The sequence below is a fragment of the Phalaenopsis equestris genome, unplaced genomic scaffold (assembly GCF_001263595.1).
Source record: "Phalaenopsis equestris unplaced genomic scaffold, ASM126359v1 Scaffold000130, whole genome shotgun sequence".
Classification (NCBI taxonomy): Eukaryota; Viridiplantae; Streptophyta; class Magnoliopsida; order Asparagales; family Orchidaceae; genus Phalaenopsis; species Phalaenopsis equestris.
Genome location: NW_018164572.1, coordinates 227,181 through 247,263, shown reverse-complemented (window position 1 = coordinate 247,263; position 20,083 = coordinate 227,181). Strand labels below are relative to the sequence as shown.

General features: G+C 36.3%; 1 protein-coding gene across 1 annotated transcript; it reads left to right on the top strand.

The window, feature by feature from the left end:
• Window positions 1-6,912: 6,912 nt before the first annotated feature.
• Window positions 6,913-19,811, top strand: LOC110021287 (gamma-soluble NSF attachment protein-like). The gene is made up of 5 exons (XM_020719725.1): window positions 6,913-7,079; window positions 10,230-10,308; window positions 18,495-18,574; window positions 18,936-19,065; window positions 19,656-19,811. The coding sequence occupies exons 1-5, from the start codon at window positions 6,913-6,915 to the stop codon at window positions 19,755-19,757; spliced, it is 558 nt and encodes a 185-aa protein (XP_020575384.1). The 3' UTR covers window positions 19,758-19,811.
• The last annotated feature ends 272 nt before the right edge of the window (window positions 19,812-20,083 follow it).

Genomic DNA, 20,083 nt, shown 5'->3' with positions numbered 1-20,083 from the left:
GATATATATATATATATAAACTCTTAAAATTAAACATAATTCATAAATATGAGATTTGACAAACCACAAATCTTAGTTATTAAACTTAGAATTTAAATATGTGAATAGTCTTCATCTGATAATACATCCTTATAATATTCCTGACTATAAAACAAAAGGTTGAAATAGGATTTAAACATTAAATTTAGAATTTAAATATGCCACAAGAATCATGATTCATAGTGGCATCAATATGATATGTTCATTAGATGTAATAATTCTATCATTCTCAATTTGTATGTTATTATTATCTTCAAATTATTCCTCTATTTTTACAATTTTAATTTTACTCCCTACATCAATTAATATTGAATTCAATATGATTTTATATAAAATAATATAATAATAAAATAATAACACAACTAAGTAATCAATTATAATTTAATTACAGAATTACCTTTATATTTTTTTTTGAAGTTCCAAACCCACTTTGCTTCTTTTTTCTAAATGATTGTGTAGTAGAATTTGCTCTAAATTCAATCTCTTTGGCTCATTTTAATGTTAATATTGACATCTTCATCTTCATTAAAAGTTATTCTTTTATCTTCATACTCAAATCCTTCAAAATTCTTAGGCGTTGTGCATTCATCATCACACATATCATTAGCAGTCAAAACTTCTATTCTATCCCCACCATTTCTTTGTTTTCATAACTTCAAGTGCCCCTTTCAATTCTTTATTAATTATAACATAAAATATATTGTTCATTCGACATGTTGCCAATCAATTTCTTCTCTCTGTATCCGGTTGGTTGAATATGCTCTAATTACACTCACATGTGAAAGCTTAACAAGTAAGACTAATAACTTTAACTGCAAATGCTTTGACTTTAGAAACATCATATCCACATTGTGTCTACCAACGTTCTAGCATAGGATTAAATGAAATTAGTAATATATATTAATATAAAAACTTTTTATATGAATGGTAAACTTATAGATTCAAAATTATAGATTAATTAAATGCACCAGGTGAGCATGCCTTGTAGCATGCTTGAGCTGCTGTAAATCTAAACATTTCATTCTTAAAATGAAAAATTCTTCAAGTTGATTATTGAATTTAAGATAGTCAGACTTAGAGACATTTTTATCCATGCATGCATATAAAATAGTCTTAACCATTTTATCCACATCAAAGTCATTATCATAATGAAATTAATGATTCAAATAATATGCAACAATATGTGAATGTTGATGTTTCTAATGTTCCCATTTTTTTATCAATTATTTTTTATATTTCTTTGTAAGGTGCTTTTTGCCCTTCTAAATCTTTTGTTATTTTCTCATTTGCTTTGTTCATAGCTTCGTAAATAAATCTCATACCAGAAGCCTTCTCATCACCAACCATTCATAATAATTTAACTAAAGGCCATGTAGTTTTCAGAGTATAGCTAACACTACACCATAATGAATCATATCTAATAATAAACTTCTTCACTTTTATTTTATTTTATTTTTTGACCAAGAATTATCTCATCTAATAATAAATTTCTTCACTTTTATTTTAAATTTTTTTGCCCAAGAATTATCTCATTTTTCCAAAGCATACATAGCCTCAAAAAATTGTCATAGCTCTTTAATTTTTTGCAAAGTCAAATAAGCCGTGTTAAATTTTGTAACCGCTTGTCGGATAAGCTTTTTATTTGTGAAATTTCTCATCAAACTTAATACCCAAGGATGATTGCAATACATTTACTTTTGGCTTGTTTGGGATCAATTTTGTTTTTTATTTTTGTTTTTAATTTTTATTTTGTTTTTAAAAACATGTTTGTTTGGTGTGTTTTTTATTTTTTATTTTTTGTTTTTAAAAACAAATCAATATGTTTTTGAAAAACTCAAAACAAAATTTTGGCATTCTGAGTATTTTGAAAAATAGCCATATCTTAATAAAAAATATTAATTATATTTTTTTTTCAAATCAAAATATAAACAAAATAAAAAATTACAAAAAAACTAGAAAACAAAAAACAAATTAGTCACAAACAACCCTTTACTGTTTGCGAAACAAATTTATGTTGTGTCAATTAGCTTTTAAGTATTAAATCAAGATAATGAGCAACAAAATGAGTCTATTAAAGATGTTTCTTTTTTTCCATTAAAATTATCTTAGCAGCATTATAGGCACTTGCATTATCTGTAATAATTGTAACTACTAAACTCTCCCCAACTTCTTAAATAACCTCATCAAGCATTTTAAATTTCAATTGGACATCTTTTACATAGGTTGATACATCGATAGATTTCAACAATATTGTTCCATAGGGGTTGTTAATAAAGAATTTGCAGTAATTTTCGTCAAATATCGGACCAATCATTTGACATTATTGTAACTTCTGTCTCAATCCATGTTTTCTTCACTTCATCAGTTATTTTTGTGTTTATTTTATCCACCTCATCTAATATCCAAGTTATAAGCTTATATGTACTAAAGAATATTCAACCCTCACTCATAATTCCAACAGAACGAAAGATGTTGATCAATGAATGATCATATTAAAAGAAATTTCATTCTCATAAATGCATCTTGTAATAACTAAAAATAATCTATTTGTATTCTTTTGTAGAAGCTAAAAGAGGAATTGGTTGAGTGTTGATATTTTCATCTTCATCCACATTCACTATAAATCTATTCATTGGTCAAATGGCTTCAACTGTTAGAATAATCAAATTGAGAGCTTAAATAAAAAATCTACTTCCAATCATCTCTTCCACATTTCTTTGCACTGTTTTTTTTTTAAGGTGACAAATTTTTAAAATATTAAGAATATTTCTTCTTCACTTCATCTTGCACTTTCTCACATGCTCAAACATTTAAATGTATGCAAGTTAAGTAATTCACTTATCATAAAATTTATATTTCAAATGAACATATCCTTTTTTGCACTTTCTCCTACACTTCAACTTGAGTCCCTTATTTTCAAGCTTAACCCCTTTCTTCTTATGCCCCCATCCATTCTAATTAACAAATAAAATTTAAATAACTACTCCTAACTATAATTGGAAGACAAAATAAATTCCCCAAAAAAAAAACATCTTCCATTGTCATAAAATAATAAATAAAAAAAATTGGGTCATTGACATGCATACCCTACAATTCTTGTTGTATTTAGTATTTACATATCTAATACCTAAACAATCATATTTGCATGCGCATCTAGAATCTCTAACATTTTATTAGCCTCACCTAAAACCAACGTACAATTAAGGAGTGTTGAAATTCCAACCATTAATTATGTATAAAAAATAAATAAACGAAGCAACGAGTGGTGCAATCTTATGAACAAGTGAATGAATGGAAGTCTTGTGCCATCATGAAAAATTCCCGTTGTACAAAAAATCTAGTGAATCAAATAGATATTGAGGTTGAGCATGTCTTTGGAATGAAACAAATAGTTAAACCATTGTAAAATTATGAAAATGAGTGAACTCTAGCAGCTGAAATATATATATATATATTAAAGATTAAAGCCCAAGGGCAAATATACAAGGGCAAATATATTAATACGGAAGAAAAACACAGAGATATTGCATGAGATGACATAAATGAAAGCCTAACTCATGCAAAACAACACACACAAAACTCAAATAAAACAAAGATATATAAAGGAAAAAGAAAAAACCAAAAGCCACAAAAGGGCACAAAGGTGCTAGGGACGTCCCACTTTAGTCCTCCTGCCATTAGTTCGCGGAAGTGAGCCGACTAACAAATTAGTAAGTTGAGTACCATTGCCCGTAGTAACCAAAGTGTCATCCATAAGATTCCCGAACTCAAGTAAGTTTTCATTTTTCTTCTTCCTCCTCGATGTGTAGACTTGTTATTCCTCATCTGATGATTGACTCAATTGATCAATGGATTGGTCCAAAAGTGGTCGGACATGTGTAGAACGTTGCACATCTTGATCTCCCTAAGTCTGAACCTGAGTAATACCAACATTTTTCTGGACCTGATGAGACAGTAGTGAAACAATAGAAATATTTCCACCTGTATTATCGGTGATAGGTTCTAAAGCGATAGGTGTATTATCGGTGATAGGTTCTAAAGCAGGCGAGGTCTGGAGAATCACTTTTTCCCCCACGATAGGAGGTTCTAAAGACGGGGAGCTATAAGTGGGGACTGAATGGTTGACATATTGTCTGCGGGAAAAGTGACGTCTTCTGGGGTATCCTTCTGATGATCAATAATGTCAAAAACTTGGAGCTGATCAGGAGGAGATGGAATCACAGTCTCTAGTGGAGCAGTTTGCTTTTTTGGTCTGAGGTGGGGGTGCAAATGATGACATTGAGAACTGGAGTGTCCTAACATACGATAGTTCGAACAATACGGCAGAAAACACTCAATCTCTAGTAGTGGTGGTAGTGGAGGGGTTGCCAGTATAGACAAACAATATTATCCCATTGTTACAAAGCACAAACTCATGCAACACCACAAATACAACTTACATTCATTTTAATACTATCTGTTCCTCACACGTTATTTATAATTTGAATGTTACAATTACTTTATTTCTTGTGACACCCTTGAGTCAAATATTGGGAAAAACAAAATTATTTACCGCATTGATGACGCTCGACAAATGATGCAGGAAGTAGGAGCTATGCCGGGTTGTCACTCGAAGTAGAACCTGTGCTCGGTTTGACGTTCGAAATAGGGATTCCCGTCGATGCTCTAACCAGGGACTCTTGTCGATGCTCAAAACAAAAACTGTGCTCGGGATGATGCTCGAAAATGAAACCTTGGAGAAGTAGGACTTTCGTAGACACTCGAAATAGGACGCTCGTTGATGTTCGGGTGAATGCTTGATGCAAATGCTGCTCTCGGGACAATGCTGTAAAATGAAACCTAAACTTTGGCTGTTCGCAGTTAATTTAAATTAACTTTAAAACCTGAGTCGTGCCTCAAATGCCTCGAGGAGAAATGCCTCTAGACATACGCCTTGATTAAAACATGTGTAAGCCTTACCTGAAGGCTTGAGACTTGAGCATTGAGGCTACTTTTTAGCACCTCATATCGAGGGGTACTTCCAGGTGGTCACTTTAACCAATTTTTTAAACATTGGCAGCAGTTGGCTGGTGGGACAACTTCTGCTACAAGAAACTGTGAAGAAGCAGGGATGCTCGTAGTTACTTGAAGCAAGGACGCTCGTTGATGCTTGGGTAAAAGCTCAAAGCAGACGTTGCGCTTAGAATGATGCTCTAAAATGAAACCTAAACATTGGTTGTTGATCGCAGTTAATTTAACTTTAAAATCTTAGTCTTGTCTCAAACGCCTCGAGGAGAAATGCCTCTAGTCATATGCCTCGGTTAAAATAGGTGTAAGCCTCACCCATGGATTGAGACTTAAGCCTTGAGGCTACTCTTTAGCATCTCAAATCGAAGGGTGCCTCAACGCGGGTACTTACATCAAATTTTTAAACATTGGCGGCAGTTGGCTGGCAGGACAGCTCCTGCTACACAACAATATGGGCTGACTCCCATTCTAATTTACGATCCCTCGAATGCTGGAATGTGGGATTTCCTCCTGCATCATGTCATGTGCGTATCTTTTATATGCCCAGGTTTATATGCTTCTTTCAGTACATTCAGACATGCTATATGCTATGGATATTTGAGTTTTGCAATCCTATAGAAAAATAAATATCTACATTACATATGTAAGATTATATAATCTTTTACTTACATATAGTGTGCCATGCTCATATTTGTTGGGTTTATGAGGTTAACGGTTGCAAGATTTCCTAGACGGTGAAATAAACAATCGTATGTTTAACTCTGAATAGACTAGAAATTTGGACAATGCTTACCGTACTCATTCTTTCTTTAAGTATTTTGGCATACTAATACTGTCTGTAAGCTGTAAGCCTCTGGTTGATAAGCGGCAAGCCTTTCTAGGAGTGAAGAGTATTATTTCTTGTGATTTAAACCTCTCACAACTAGTGGAGGTTGGGCAATTTTAAGCAGTTACTTCAAACATTTGTGCAGAACTTGGTATAATCAAAACCACATTTGGGATTATCTTTCAAAACTATCCTAATGTGAAAGCTCACTTTGTACTTGGTTTAAAATAAAACTATGTATGATGCATTTTTTATAAAAAAATTGTGATTTCCTTCTGCTGATGCCACTTCAGTTCATCAAATTCTCCGCCTTGACACTGCATTTGATCTTCCTTTTTTTATATTAAAAAGTTGGACACTTGAACCCCATCAATTTTATATTTCAGGTATTGATTTATTAGTGCGCTTCAAGATCTACTTATGATGGAAATAAACTAGAGAACGTGATGACGTTTGTTATTAAATTTTTTTCTTTTTTTCATGCAACCCCTTTGTTTTGTGGTCCAGAAGATCTCATTCATATTGCTTCTTAGATCATATAAATAAACGTTTGATTAATGCTATTATCTTAACTTTCAGTTCTCACAAAATAAGCAGTGTTGTTGAATTTCATTGTTCCATCTAATTTCTTATCTTATGTGTGAGTTTATATAGGGTCCGCTATGGAAGGCTTTTACCATTGTTGCTTATTGATTGGATGAACAGTGGAGAGGTAATAATACTAGTGTTAACCCAAACCTCAACAGGAAAAAACAAATAATATTAAATGAAACAAATAAACATTTGCAATTAATAAACTTGAAAAGGAAATACAATAACACGACACCTAAAAATTTAAAATAACAACAGACACGATACACTCAAATTAGGGTTGAATCTTGGAGTGGTGGTGGTGGTCGACAAAGGCTTGGAAGGTGGCAAAATGGTGGACGAGGCGATTGGCAAGCAGAAAACTGGCGACAATGGTTTCTAATGGCTCGGGCTGCTAGCAAGCCACAGGGATTGATGCAGGAGGGCTGTCCAATGCGACGACAAGAACAATGTGGCCGGTTCGGAGCAGCAACAACAAGAGTGCGGCCTGTTTGCGGTGCCATAAGCAAGGTGGAATGGGTGGAGCGAGGGTTTTGGATGGTGACAACAAGTTGGAAGGGGAGGTTGCTATTTCTAGAAGCAACAACAAGGTTAGAGGAAGGTTGGCTGCTGGGAGGTAGAGAACTGCAGGGGAAGTCAACTACAGGAACCTGTTTGGCGGCTGCAACAATCGAGGATAGTCAAGAGTGTCGTGGGGAAGATGCAGAAGGGAATCAAGAAGATAAACATCGTCTTTGGAGAGATATAGTCGGAGTACCATCCAATCCCTCATATACAACCCTTGAATTGAGAAAGCAGACTCTGACAACTGTCCTCAAAAAAATTTGAGCAAAAAATTCCCTAAAAACACAAAACAATATATTAATAGATTTGGGGTAAATAGGAGTGGACCCCACTCCCAATAAAAGTGAAATTCCTAAAAAAATGGTCAACTAGCCCTCCTGGACTGGTCCAAGCCCCCCTCACTTTCTGGAGTTCATGGTACTATAGTAATACTATAGCAATGGACTAAAAAAATATTCTCTGGTTGCTCCAGCATCAGTCTCTTGAGGTTGGGGGAACTTCGACTTCATCTGTCGAAGCTTTTGTCTCATGATAGTCAGCTTGACCCAGTTGAAATGTTGAAAGTCCCGTTAAATCAATCATGTTGGTGTTGTCATTCCAAAGCACATTATGATAGAATAATTATCCATCCATTTTTTACACAACTTAAGCTGAAGCTGTAAAATGACGTAAATTCTCACAGGCCCAATCCTAAGCAAGTAAATCTATAATATGCTTCTCCCAATCCTCATACTCAGCTATATATATCTGATAAATAAGTCTGTCAGGAGGAATCAAATTTGGGATAAATGGTAAGTTGGACCGCATTGAAGTATAATCACTCAGGAGAGACATCTTTTTCTTCTTCTTTAAAAGGACATGGATACCATTGTTGGATGTTCTTTCTTACAAATTTCCTAAGGTGATTTTCAACACAGTGGTTCATTCATCCTGCCTTATTAGCTATCTGTGGGTATATTATTGAACTGAATTTAATACCTCAATGAATCCCAATGGGCTTCTAGAAGTGGCACGAAAGAGTCATCTCAGACATACTGGACATTTCTCAGCAGGGGCAACTCAAGAAATAGCTTATATATATATATATATATATATATATAGAGAGAGAGAGAGAGAGAGAGAGAGAGAGAGAGAGAGAGATATAAAACGAAGAGAGAGAGAGAGAGAGAGAGAGAGAGATCTAAAAAGCCTGAATTTCTTTTTTCTCCTGCTGATGTTCCTATGAATGTTTGCAAAACAGTAGCTCGAGACATCACAATCTCATACTCTGCATGAACACCAATTACTTTAGACTCAATTCCTTGTAGAACAGTTACTGTCAACTCAGCTAGTGCCTACCTCCTGAGCTCAATTGGAATTATTGGCGTCTCTTCTTCGTCAGCCGGAACTTCAAATTCATCATCAAAATCTTCATGTTCTACTGGATTATTGTTTATTTCTTCAACTGTTCCTTGATCCTTAAACTAGATCTTTCTCCTGATTGTGCAATCCAATTTAATGTGACCAAATCCGTGACACTTGAAACATTTCCTGACAAGGACGAATTTTAACATGACGGTTGGTTCCCTTTGCTTTCCCTTTTGGAAGGGTCAACTTGTATGTTTCCCTAGGTGTATTCTGATTATAAGATCTTAGGGTTGAACCCTGCCTGTAAGATGTGTCGGCATTTGGTGATGTGGTCTCTCCAGCTTTGAAGTTGGGATCTGCACATCTGGTCTGTATTGCCGGGTTGAACTGGCATTGCTTCTCCTGTTTCATCTTGAACTAGAAAGTAATTTATCATCTTGGACTAGAAAGTAATTTATGTTTTCCTTCTTGTTAGCATAGGTACTTCATATTTTGCCTCCAAAATAATGCATTTTTCTTTAGCTTTCTAGCGACTTCTTTTACCATTCCGTCTGGTGGGACGTCTTGATGCTCAAAGATACATTTCTAGGTCCAGAGTCACTCGATGAACTCGTCCGGGCATGTGGCTGTCGAACTATGGTAAATCCACCTTTAATTCAAAATTTTGATTTCACAAATATTTTAGGTCCTATCTTCGAGGTAGAGGTTCTTCATCCCTGATATCTGCATGTTGGAAGAGATTCACTTCCTTACTTTGATTTAGCAAGTCACCATTGGGGCTACAAGTGACTCATCCGGATTGTCTCCTCTCGAAGGTGGTAAGCCTTGGCTGTCATTGGCAGTTTTTCCATTGCATATCCTCCCTAGAATTCCACTAGATGTCATTGGCAGTTTTTCCATTGCATATCCTCCCTAGAATTCCACTAGACTCCTCTTTGTGAATTTCTCATAAATGACATATTTTCCTTTCTCCCTCAGCAGGCTTTCAACAATTATCTCCTCAACGATATGGTTAGGTTTTAGGTGTGGGCAGGTAGAAGGAGGTGTACAAGGTTGATGTAAGGTGAGAAAGAAAAAATTATCTCCTTGATCAAGCTTCCAGAAATTATCTCCTCTTCAGTATGACTACGTTTTAGGTGTGGGCAGGTGGAAGGAGGTGTGCAAGGTTGATGTAAGGTGAGAAAGAAAAATTTTAGGTGAGAAAGGTTTTGGTGTGACAAATGTTAGAAACCCTAGGATAAGCTAGACTTAGGTTAGCTTTGATACCAATTGATACAAAAATTAACCCACACCACAACAGGAAAAACAAATAATATTATTAAAAGCAAATAAACGTTTACTACCAACACACTTGAAAAAGAAAATACAATGGCACGACACACACTCAAACTGGGAAGATGCGGAAGGGAATTCGGAAGATAAACATCACCTTGGGAGAGATATACAACCGGAGGACCACCCAATCCCTCAGATACTGCTCTCAAAGGAGGAAAGCCGATGCCTGCGGCTGTCCTGACAAATATCCGAGCCAAAAACTCTGAAAAATCCAGCTGTAGCATTGTAAAAATGTTCTGGTTTCTTCTGCGTCAGGCAGATATGTGCTAATGTACTAATTTTAGAAAATCTAATTTCTGGCCTGTTTCTGAAATGTCACGGAGTATTTTAGACCTAATGGCGACGATGTTTTGCCACTAAGTGCCTTTGATTATGGCTGCTAATTGCGATCTTGCTGTTCATTATTGCCAATATGTGTTTAACTTGTGCATAGGAATGCTCATAATCTTTTATTGCAGATTTGTATTTTACAAAGCAATTTTTTGATGAACTATTTTTTTTATTAATTTTTCTTATTCAGATACATTGATGCTGCGACCTCACTTTTACGATGGGGTGTAGCTGCTGATGCATGCAATGCTGTAAACAGTCAATGCAAGGTGCAACTTCTAGCCTTGATGGCCTTTACCCTCATTCATGCAGTTCAGATTAGTATATGTTACATGGATCTTTCCGTAGCATATTGTCTTCCTTTCTTTATGGGCTAGAAATCCCTCGTTAATGAAGTTCTTAACCTTTTTTTCTTGTTCTTAGTTTCTCCTTGAGCAACTTTAGGAGGATGTAATCTTTATTTTCAGCCATGGTTTACATTTTGATTAAAGTATCATATATTGTGCATAGGAACGTGTTGATTAATGAAAGAGAATTATTCTCTGACGAACAATTGTTTATTTGTATAATTTGGAATTTTTCATTTCATGTTTCCCTTACATATACAAGGCGATTAGATTATATACCTTCTCTCCTTTGTGATTCTCTCCATGTCTCTCCCGCTCTCCAATACTCAAACAATCTTTAGATTTTGGTATTGCATATGCAGAGAGTTGACATTAACATTTGGTGCTCTTATTGAAATTAATTGAATTGAAGGAAAAGTATAATGGGGGACAACAGTACAGATAATTCCAGAAGCACCAAGCTTTTGAATTGGAATGGAGAATCCACACCCAACGACCGGGGAAACTTTGAATGTAGCTTTTGCATAGGCAACACATGAACAAGTTCTTGAATTAAGCACTGGATTCAGCCTTTATCTATATGATATTTGACCATGTTGCCCCCATCAAGTAAAACTTGGAAGCAATTGTTGGAGTTTTTGACTTGTCCTCCATTATGATGAAACAAGTAACTCACAGTAAAATCTCTTCAGCTTAGCGGCACTTTGAGTGGTTATGCTAAGTTTTGATGTAGACGTCTCACTATATCCCTTAATTTTATGGAAAAAATATATTAAAAAACCGAGCTCATTTCTTTGATGTTTAAGAGTCCTCGTATTGATATCTCATTCCTCTGAACTTTAAGAGTTCTTAGTTTGATATTTGCAAATGACTCGCACATCACATAGCGCACCTTTTGTGGTTTGAAGATCTGATTTAATTGTAATAATGCTAGGTGCTTTTCAGTCTTGAATGTTCTTAATAACACTCAGACTCTGCTAGAAGCTGGTTCCTCAGATTTCCTCTCAACAGCATTAATTTAATGAATTCTAAAGATTGTTTCACCTATTTTCAGAACTTCTAAGACCGTGAAATTATTGCATGCCGTCTAATAAGAAGAGTCCTTAAAAAATTACATGATGAGATTTAATATAGTGGCTTGTTCGGTCTAACAGTAGTTACATCAAGGAGGGCCCTTTCAAATTTATCGTTGTCTAAAATTCTCTTCATATAATGTTGAATATATTGCCGAAGGATGCTGATAACCTAAATTTGGAGGAGATACTAGAAATATTAAGTATTGCTGCCCGAATAAACTATGTTGGTCTTGGTCCCTTGTGAGAAACAAAAGTAGGATGAATAACTTATGATAATAGGACTATGAAGAAACTGATAAAAGTTCTCTACTCGAGGATGCTTTTCTTAGAAATAGATATCATGAAGCGTGATCAATTTCATCTCTGAGTATCATGATTTGTTGCTGCCTTCAAACTGCCCAGTCTCGATTATTATGCCTATATTATAAGACAGAGTTCTTCAATGGTTACATCTCATGAATAAAGCTTTGAAGATGATATAAACATGTAAATTTTATTTCTGACAGTCATGATCACAATATATAATTAATGTTGGCTCCATGTGATCATTGAAGAACTCATACAAGAGGGGCACCTTAAAGTTTTCGGCTGACTAGCATCAAGGCCAACAAATGGAGCACAATCTTGAACTAAGCTAGGCTGAGCGAAATCAAGATTGCTAATATGATTGAGGCATACATTGATGGAACTGTTTCTGAGGTTGCAAGCCATTGGGATTTTACTATTAATATTATGAGATAAATGTTACCATAACATCGTACTTATCATTTGCTTTACATTTTATGTTCTTTTGGTTAACCAGAATTTGCTCAATGTTATGATAGTTGTTAAGAGATGATCAATATCCAAGTTGTAGAGTTCTAATTTACATAGTTATGTAAATATTTTTTTTTTATCTATTCAAGAAGCTTGATTTAGACAAACAAACTTACAGACCACCATTAAAGTTTGTTCAAGTTTTTAGGAGAATGAATCCTAGATTGAATGATTACTCTTCCAGTCATTTGGGAGGCTTATATTTCTCACAAGATGAGATGATTGATTTTATACTATGGATAGCATTGCTGATATTCAAGCGATTGCTTTTGAATAATTTCTGTGGATACATCAATGAGCCATTTGACAATTAAATTTTGAAATTAGTATTAGTTACCTTTATTTTAGAAGTATCATATGAACATTTTTCAGGAGCAACAATTAACCTTTGTTGGTAGTGGAATGAAAACTCAGATGAGACTTTTGCTCGTCGGAATGGTAGTTGAAGTTTCAATAATTGAAGGAGATTTTGGTTGGACTTCTTGCATTAAGTAAGTCTTTGAAGCTAATTCTCAAACTAAGTTGATTTTTCTTTTGAGAGGAGCTCTTTGAGATGTTGGGGGTGGGATGTAGATTGGACATCATTTTTCGTCAAGTTTATATCTAGTTGGCTGACAAAACAATCAATCAAATAAAGTAAATATGTACATTGAGATTTAATATGCAATCTGACCGGATTTATGCAAAGTACTTGATTTAGGTTCCATCCAAAGAATTCGATGCCTTGGCTGGGTTCGAAATATGGTCATAGGCAATGGCTATAAAAAAAAATTGAAGAATGTACATAGACTTCATAAGGGATAAATGATGTCTGTTGATTCGTTTTTTTATATCGAGCATCCATGCTTAGTTAATTTAGTAGTTCGATTTTTCATGTTGAGTTTTCTTGATGCTTTCTTGGATGTTCTAGTTTAAGGTTATTCCAAATAAGACAGTTTTGTTTAGTTTGAAAATCACTCATCACATATCATTGGCTAATAGTAAGGACTTTGATCACAAGGAAGGTGAAACTTAGAGCCGTACATCATTGATTTACTAATCAAAATCAAAAGCCTAGCCAAAACCTTCGACATATATCCCTAAGACTTTCACAACTCTAAGAAGGCATTCCTACTAAATACATCTTCTGTGAACTCTGTATTTTCCAATGGATGACTGGTTTGAGAACAGGAAAGGTGGAGTTATACATCAATGATGTATTCATCAGAAGCAAAAGACTAGCCAAACACCTTCTAGATCTGAGAAGCTCACATCATTAAGAAGGTATATTACGAAACTCAATTTTACTAATTGCAATATTTGTGTAGGATGCGGAGTTCTTGCGTTACATAATTATTCAAATGGAATTCAAGTCAACCTCAATAAGTTTGAGTGATTTTACAGATATATTCTTCTTGTTTGGTGGAGGTGTGCAAGCTGATAGGTAATTTACCTTGTGTATGTTAGTTTTTCTATGTATAGAGAAAGGAGTTCTCTTGTTGTGGGGCTTTCATGTTGAACCGGTAGGTTCAGCATTGTGCCAGTCCAAGAGAGAGGTTGGACTGGCCGACTGGTTATTGGGCGGGAACTGCCTCCCCTTCTATTCTCCTTCTACCTATTTTATTATAAATATGTTGCTTATTGTTGTAGGGTTTAGTTTTTTGCTGTTCTTTGATTTCAAATTTGTCTCCGGTAGTTACTCCCTTCCTAGGGTTGCATCCGATGTTGAGAAGCTGTTCTGGTTGTAACTCGTTCGAGGTGGTGTGTATCTTTCCGCTCTTTCCTCGCTGCCATCTTTATCTTCCCCACTGCTAGCCGACCTGCACCCTTCCTACACCTATTCTCCCATCTGCTAACCCTTAAGCCCTCCTGTTGGGCCACTGGAGCCCCAAAAACCCCACGCTACGTGCTGCAACCTTGCCTTCAGGCGGTGCCTTGATCTTCCACCCTGCCGCTTTCAAGACCCCCTTCCCCTTCCTGTTTGGCTGCATACCCCATCCTAGACTCCGCTGATGGTCGGAACTCCTCATCCAGCCCATCAACCTGCCCTTACCACCCCCTATTCCTTTTTCTGCATGTCGCACAACCCCAACCGACCAACCCACCAATACCTTAGGGAGTCGGTGATGTTTGTATTGCTTATTTCCTGTTTCGAGAAACTTGTTCTAATCCCCCTATGGTTCAATAATAATAATTGTGTTTTCGTTATGATCTGGGTTAACTCTGATATCAATTGGTATCAGAGCTAGTCTAATCCTAGTCTTATCTTAGAGTTTCTTAGCATCTGCCATAACTTAAAACTTTCTTTCCTACCATCAAATATCCTTTTCACCATCACAAATTTCAAATCCTAACCATGCCACCAAGATAGATGTTGTACCCTATCCGAGATTAAGTTACAACAAGAGATCCATCGCTTTCAGTAGAGGCTAACAGAGATGGATGATGGGACTCAGAGGGAGATTACTCTCAATCGAGATCGGAGAGCCGAAGGGGAGAAAAGGACGGGGATCTTAATTCGTTTCATAGAGAAGATGTCTGTGATGAAGAATATAGGCTCCTGCGCTACGAAATTCAATATCATAGAAGGTCGAGAAAGGAGACCACAACATAATTTTCTCTACTTTACCGAAGTTCGATGAAGGTATGATCCAGGCGACTTTCTCTACTTGTTGCAATTCGCCGAGTGAATTTTCAAGTATAACGACTTGTCAGAGGATAAACAGGTAAAACTAACAGTCATCAAGTTGAAGAAGGGTGCCTCACTGTGGTGGGAAAACCAATGGAGGCAGAGAAAGAGAGAGGATAGTAGCAAGATCACAAAATGAGAGAAGATGAGGAAGGAGATGCAGAGGAAATACCTGCCACCTCACAACCATCATGAAATATTTCTGAGGCTCCATCACCTGCAACAACGAGATCTATAGGTGTTCACGATCCAGCTTAACCACTTGTAGATAAAGTGCTAGTCGGTGTAGCCAGATGAGCATACGATAGCCCGCTATCTAGGAGGTTTGATGTTCGCTATCAGCACTGTGGTATGACTGCAACCCTATTGGTCACTTAGAGATGTCCAGACCTTAGCATTGTAAGTAGAAAGACAATGGAAGTAGAGCAATCATCCACCACCAGTTATGCAACAAACCGCAGTTGGAGATATCAACAGGAGCATGCATCGGAGAGTTGAGAAAACTGGTTCGGAGAATGACAGTGCCTCCCTCAGTGAGAAGCCTGAGAAGAGTAGCACGCCTACTAAGGCTATTCAACAAGTTGAGTTGCGTCTTTTACCGAGCAGGGCGACATGAAGAACGTTAGCTATGAAGAGGTTGTTGAGGAATAGGGTGAGGTATATCATCTCCCATCGGATGAAGGCGAGAGCTCCTGGTTCGACAAATCCTACAGACTGAGGATATGAGGGATCCGCAGTGGCTTTGCCACAACTTATTCTACACTCGTATTGAGAACGAGAAGGTATGTAGTCTCATCATTGATTGAAGGAGTAACAAGAACTTGACATCTACGCAGATAGTAGAGAAATTGAGCCTTATGACTCTGAGATATTCCCAGACGTATTCTCTGACGTGACTAAAAGAGAACAGGGTCAACATTGTTCGGATGTGTCTAGTAGAGTTTGCGATTGGAAACCAGTTGTAGGATCATGTGTGGTGCTATGAGGTCCCTATGGATGCCTGCCACCTATTGTTAGGGAGACCGTGAAAATTTGACCGTAAGACCCAACACGACGGATTCATAAACAACTACTCTTTCATTGGGTGGGGAAGCTCATCGTCCTTCTCCCTTCCGCGAAGCCTGAGATCACAGGTGCTCTTTGTAGCAGAGAAACGTCGGTGAGATTTATGTTGGTGACGATAGAGGGTGACAGTACTGAGACGCCGATTCTAGACATGGGACATTCACGACAGAGAGCATTTATGGACTTCACAATTGATACCTTGCCACCTTGGCCACCACCACTCAGAGAGTTTTCAGTTATCCTCACAGGTTGAGCTGAACTTGTGCTTTTTTGGGAGGATTTTCAACAATGTATGCGTGACACGCATGCCCGAGCCAGAGCAGTAGTGTGCTCTCAGAGATATGGATCGATATGGATGTTTGTTTGTAAGTGGGAAAAGATCCTTAGGTGCCTTGGGGTACGGCGCAGTTGCCAGTGGCATCCAAGTGCTTTTTGGTTCGCAATTGAGGAGCCTTCAGCCTTTAGAGGTTACAACAACTCCATCACCGATAATGGGCAAATACAAGTTTCGACGAATGAGGTCATAACTCTCCCAACCCCATGAGGCTGACACAGGGCTTCTACGCTGAATCGGTCGATTCTGCAAGGTGTCGGACCAACAGGGAGACTGGATCGATTGACTGGTTATTGCCGGGAACTACCGCGCCTCCTCCTCTTCCTACCTATCTTATTTTAAATATGTTGCTTATTGTTTTAGGGTTAAGTTTTTTGCCGTTCTCTGATTTTAGATTTCTTCCTTGAGGCGTTTCTCTCTTTCTAGGGCTGTATTCGACTGTGAAAAAAATGCTCCGGCTGTAACTTGTTCGACGTGGTGTGTATTCTTCCGCTCCTTCCTCGTTGCCGCCTTTATCTTCCCTGCTGCCAGCCCACTTGCACCCTTCCTACACCTTCTCTCTCAGCTGCAAACACGTAAGCTCTCCTTGTTGGGCCACTAGAGCCCGCCCCCAGAATCACCCCCTGCTTCTTGTCATAATCCTGCTTCCAAGCTGCTCCTGTTTGCTGCCCGCACCCTTCTTCCACCCTGCCGCTTTCAAGACTCCCTTCCCCTTCTTGTTTGGCCGCAGACCCCATCCTGGACCTCTGTTGATGGCTGCAACCCCTCATCTAGCCTCACAACCTGCCATTACCACCCCGCTACCCCTTTTCCCGCCTGCTGTACAGCTGCAGCCCACCGACCTTCGCCATCACCCTATGGAGTTGGCTGTCTTTGTATGCTCATTTCCTGCTTTGAGAAACTTATTGTAATTCCCTTATCGTTCAACAATAATATTGTGTTTCCGTTGCGATCTGGGTTAACTGTGGTATCAGCTCCTTTTTTTTAAATCACTCAGAGAAATTCAACGACTTAAACTGGATGGAATTATTTATTGCACTATATTTTCATTGATTCTTATTCATCTAAAATTGAGCGGAAAATTGCTGAAATGTAGTGAATTAATGATTCACGTATAAGTTCTACACCTGTTTGCTTAGTAATAGGAAAACAACAACTTTGAACAAAGCTAAGTTGAAACAAACTAGATTGGGTAGGCCACTCTAGCTGAGTTGACATTAATATGATGTGTTCGAGCATTCTTTTCAAACAAATCTAGTCAAGTTGGTGACTAACAGACCGTTCAGACTTATAATGTAGAAGCCCTTTCGGCTATTTATGTCGTTTCGGGGGAATTGAAGTAGTGGTTAATTGAACTGAAAAATTATGAGATTGATTATATGCCCTGAAAAGAAGTTCTCAAAGAGATAAATGCTGGAGCATGTGGAAGCCATTCAAACTGATAAATTTTGGCAAATAAAATTTTAAGAAAAATACATTTGTTGAGTTTTTATTTGTGATGTTTTGTTTTATGCTTTTGCTTTACGTCGTCTTTCTTTCTTTTTGAGGCATTATTTTAATCATGTTTGAGCCATTAATAAATTTGTCCTGTGTTGTGGTTTGGGTAAACTCCGGTATATGCAATATTGGGGAGGACATAGCTCTGTTCGTGTAATATAATATATATGCACAACACGCTTGCAGTAATTTGTGGTCTGGCATGACATTTCTTTTATTAGATAAAATTCCAATTTAAGAAGCTTTAATATTTAGACACTATGAAGCTTTTTCATTTCATCAGATGAATTTATTGCGTTCTTCATTCATAATCACTGATTTAATATCATACGCGTAAATAAACAGTTAAATTCTGATAAAGTATTTGTATTTGCTGGAACAATTCGTTCTGGTCTTAAGAATTTTCCTTTGCCAGGAGTGTGGTGGTCCGATCTAATTCTTCTTTTTAAAGTTTCCATATTTTCATTTCTAACTCTGTTCTTAAAACATTATATAGGCTGAATCTGCTTAAAGCTCCAGCCTATGTAGAATTATGATTTTATTGATTCTCTGCATTTTTTCTTTGTTGAAATTTTATTGTCATAGACTCTCTCTTTCTTTCCTTAACATCCGTAATCTTTTAAAATGATATGTATGACTGTTATTCTTGTAGGCATATCTCAGTGCAATTATTGTCTATCTTTATTTGCACGATTTCAAGCAAGCTCGGAAATGCTATGATGATTGCACACAGTGAGTAGCAAACAATTAATTTAAAGCATTTTTTGAGATAGATCGTATTTTCTTATTATTCAATTTAAAATTTGTCGCTTTATACATTTTTATCGATGGCCAAACTTGTCAGAGCTTATAGATGTTATTGTGGATTGTCTCCGCTCAAGTTTTTAATTTAGCTTGTTCTGTATGTTGATATAAAAATTTAAAAAGAAGATTTTTTTATTTTATTTTATGCCTTTTAGAGTTTAAAAACAAAATTAATTTCAATCTCAATCGAACCAAACAAGTGAATCTAATTAATAAATTAATTTTCAAAACAGAATTTAAAAATTTGAAGCACAAATGGAGGTTTAGCTTATTTAATTGATTTGAACAGGATTGCAGCTTTCCTAAGTAGTGATCAGAACCGCTGTGCAAGCAAGCTACTTTCTGCTTATAGAGAAGGCGATATCGAAGAGATCAAACGTGTAGCCCAATCAAGCCCCATTTCTCATCTCGATCATGTGGTAATTCTGCTCACTAATTTTATTGATGTTCTTTATATTTTGATTAGCAGTTCAAATTTTTTTTTTTTTTTTATGATTGATAGGTGGATCAAATATCTCTGTTCGTGTTGTTATTCTTCAATACTCCCAATTTATAGCCTTCACAAAAATGACGAATTAATGATTAAGGGCCATTTACATGCATAGCAAGCAATTTCTATATATATATATACTCAGATTAGTTAGCCTGGAGTTCGATTCCCCCGAGTGTAGGGTGTGGTACTTGAATTATAGGCGAATGAGGAGTAACTGGGGCTCGTATCATAGCCTTCGACAATTTCTTTTTAAATAAGAATATATATATAACATCTAAGCTTTACTTTTTACATTTCACATAAAAATACCACTAATTTAAATTTTAAAAAGAAAATATATCTTGTATGCATAAGGAAGATAGACATATAAAAATTGAAGTTTGTGTTAATATGTAAATACATAGGAATTGAGGGGTATGCATGTAAATCTTCCAATAATTTAATATTCATTCAAATTGATTCCGTGAATTTTTTTGATTTTTTATGAGAGCTAATGGATTTTGTTTTGGATGTCAGATTATTAGACTTGCAAGAAAATTGCCAACAGGTGATCTGGATGGGTTAAAAATAGAAGATGCCGATGAGCACGAAACTCTGAATGAGGATGATTTAACTTGAAGAGAAATATATTTATGATAAACAATATGTAAAAAATTCTGATTTTTTTAATAATTTGGTTAATGCAAATATAATTTGAATATTAAATGCATATCGTACATAAAATTGATGTTGCATTTTATATTTTAATGGATTTCATCTCAAAATTCTGCATATTGTTTTCCACTACAAATGCATTTCTGAATTTATATATTTATTTATACCGTTGAGGCTTGGGCATGAGAACAAAACTATTGGTGGGTCGTTTGATTTGCTGCATTACCATGAAAATGCAAAGGGAATGTATAGATTTTCAGGTTTGTTTGGGCTTCGAAAATTCGAAACGC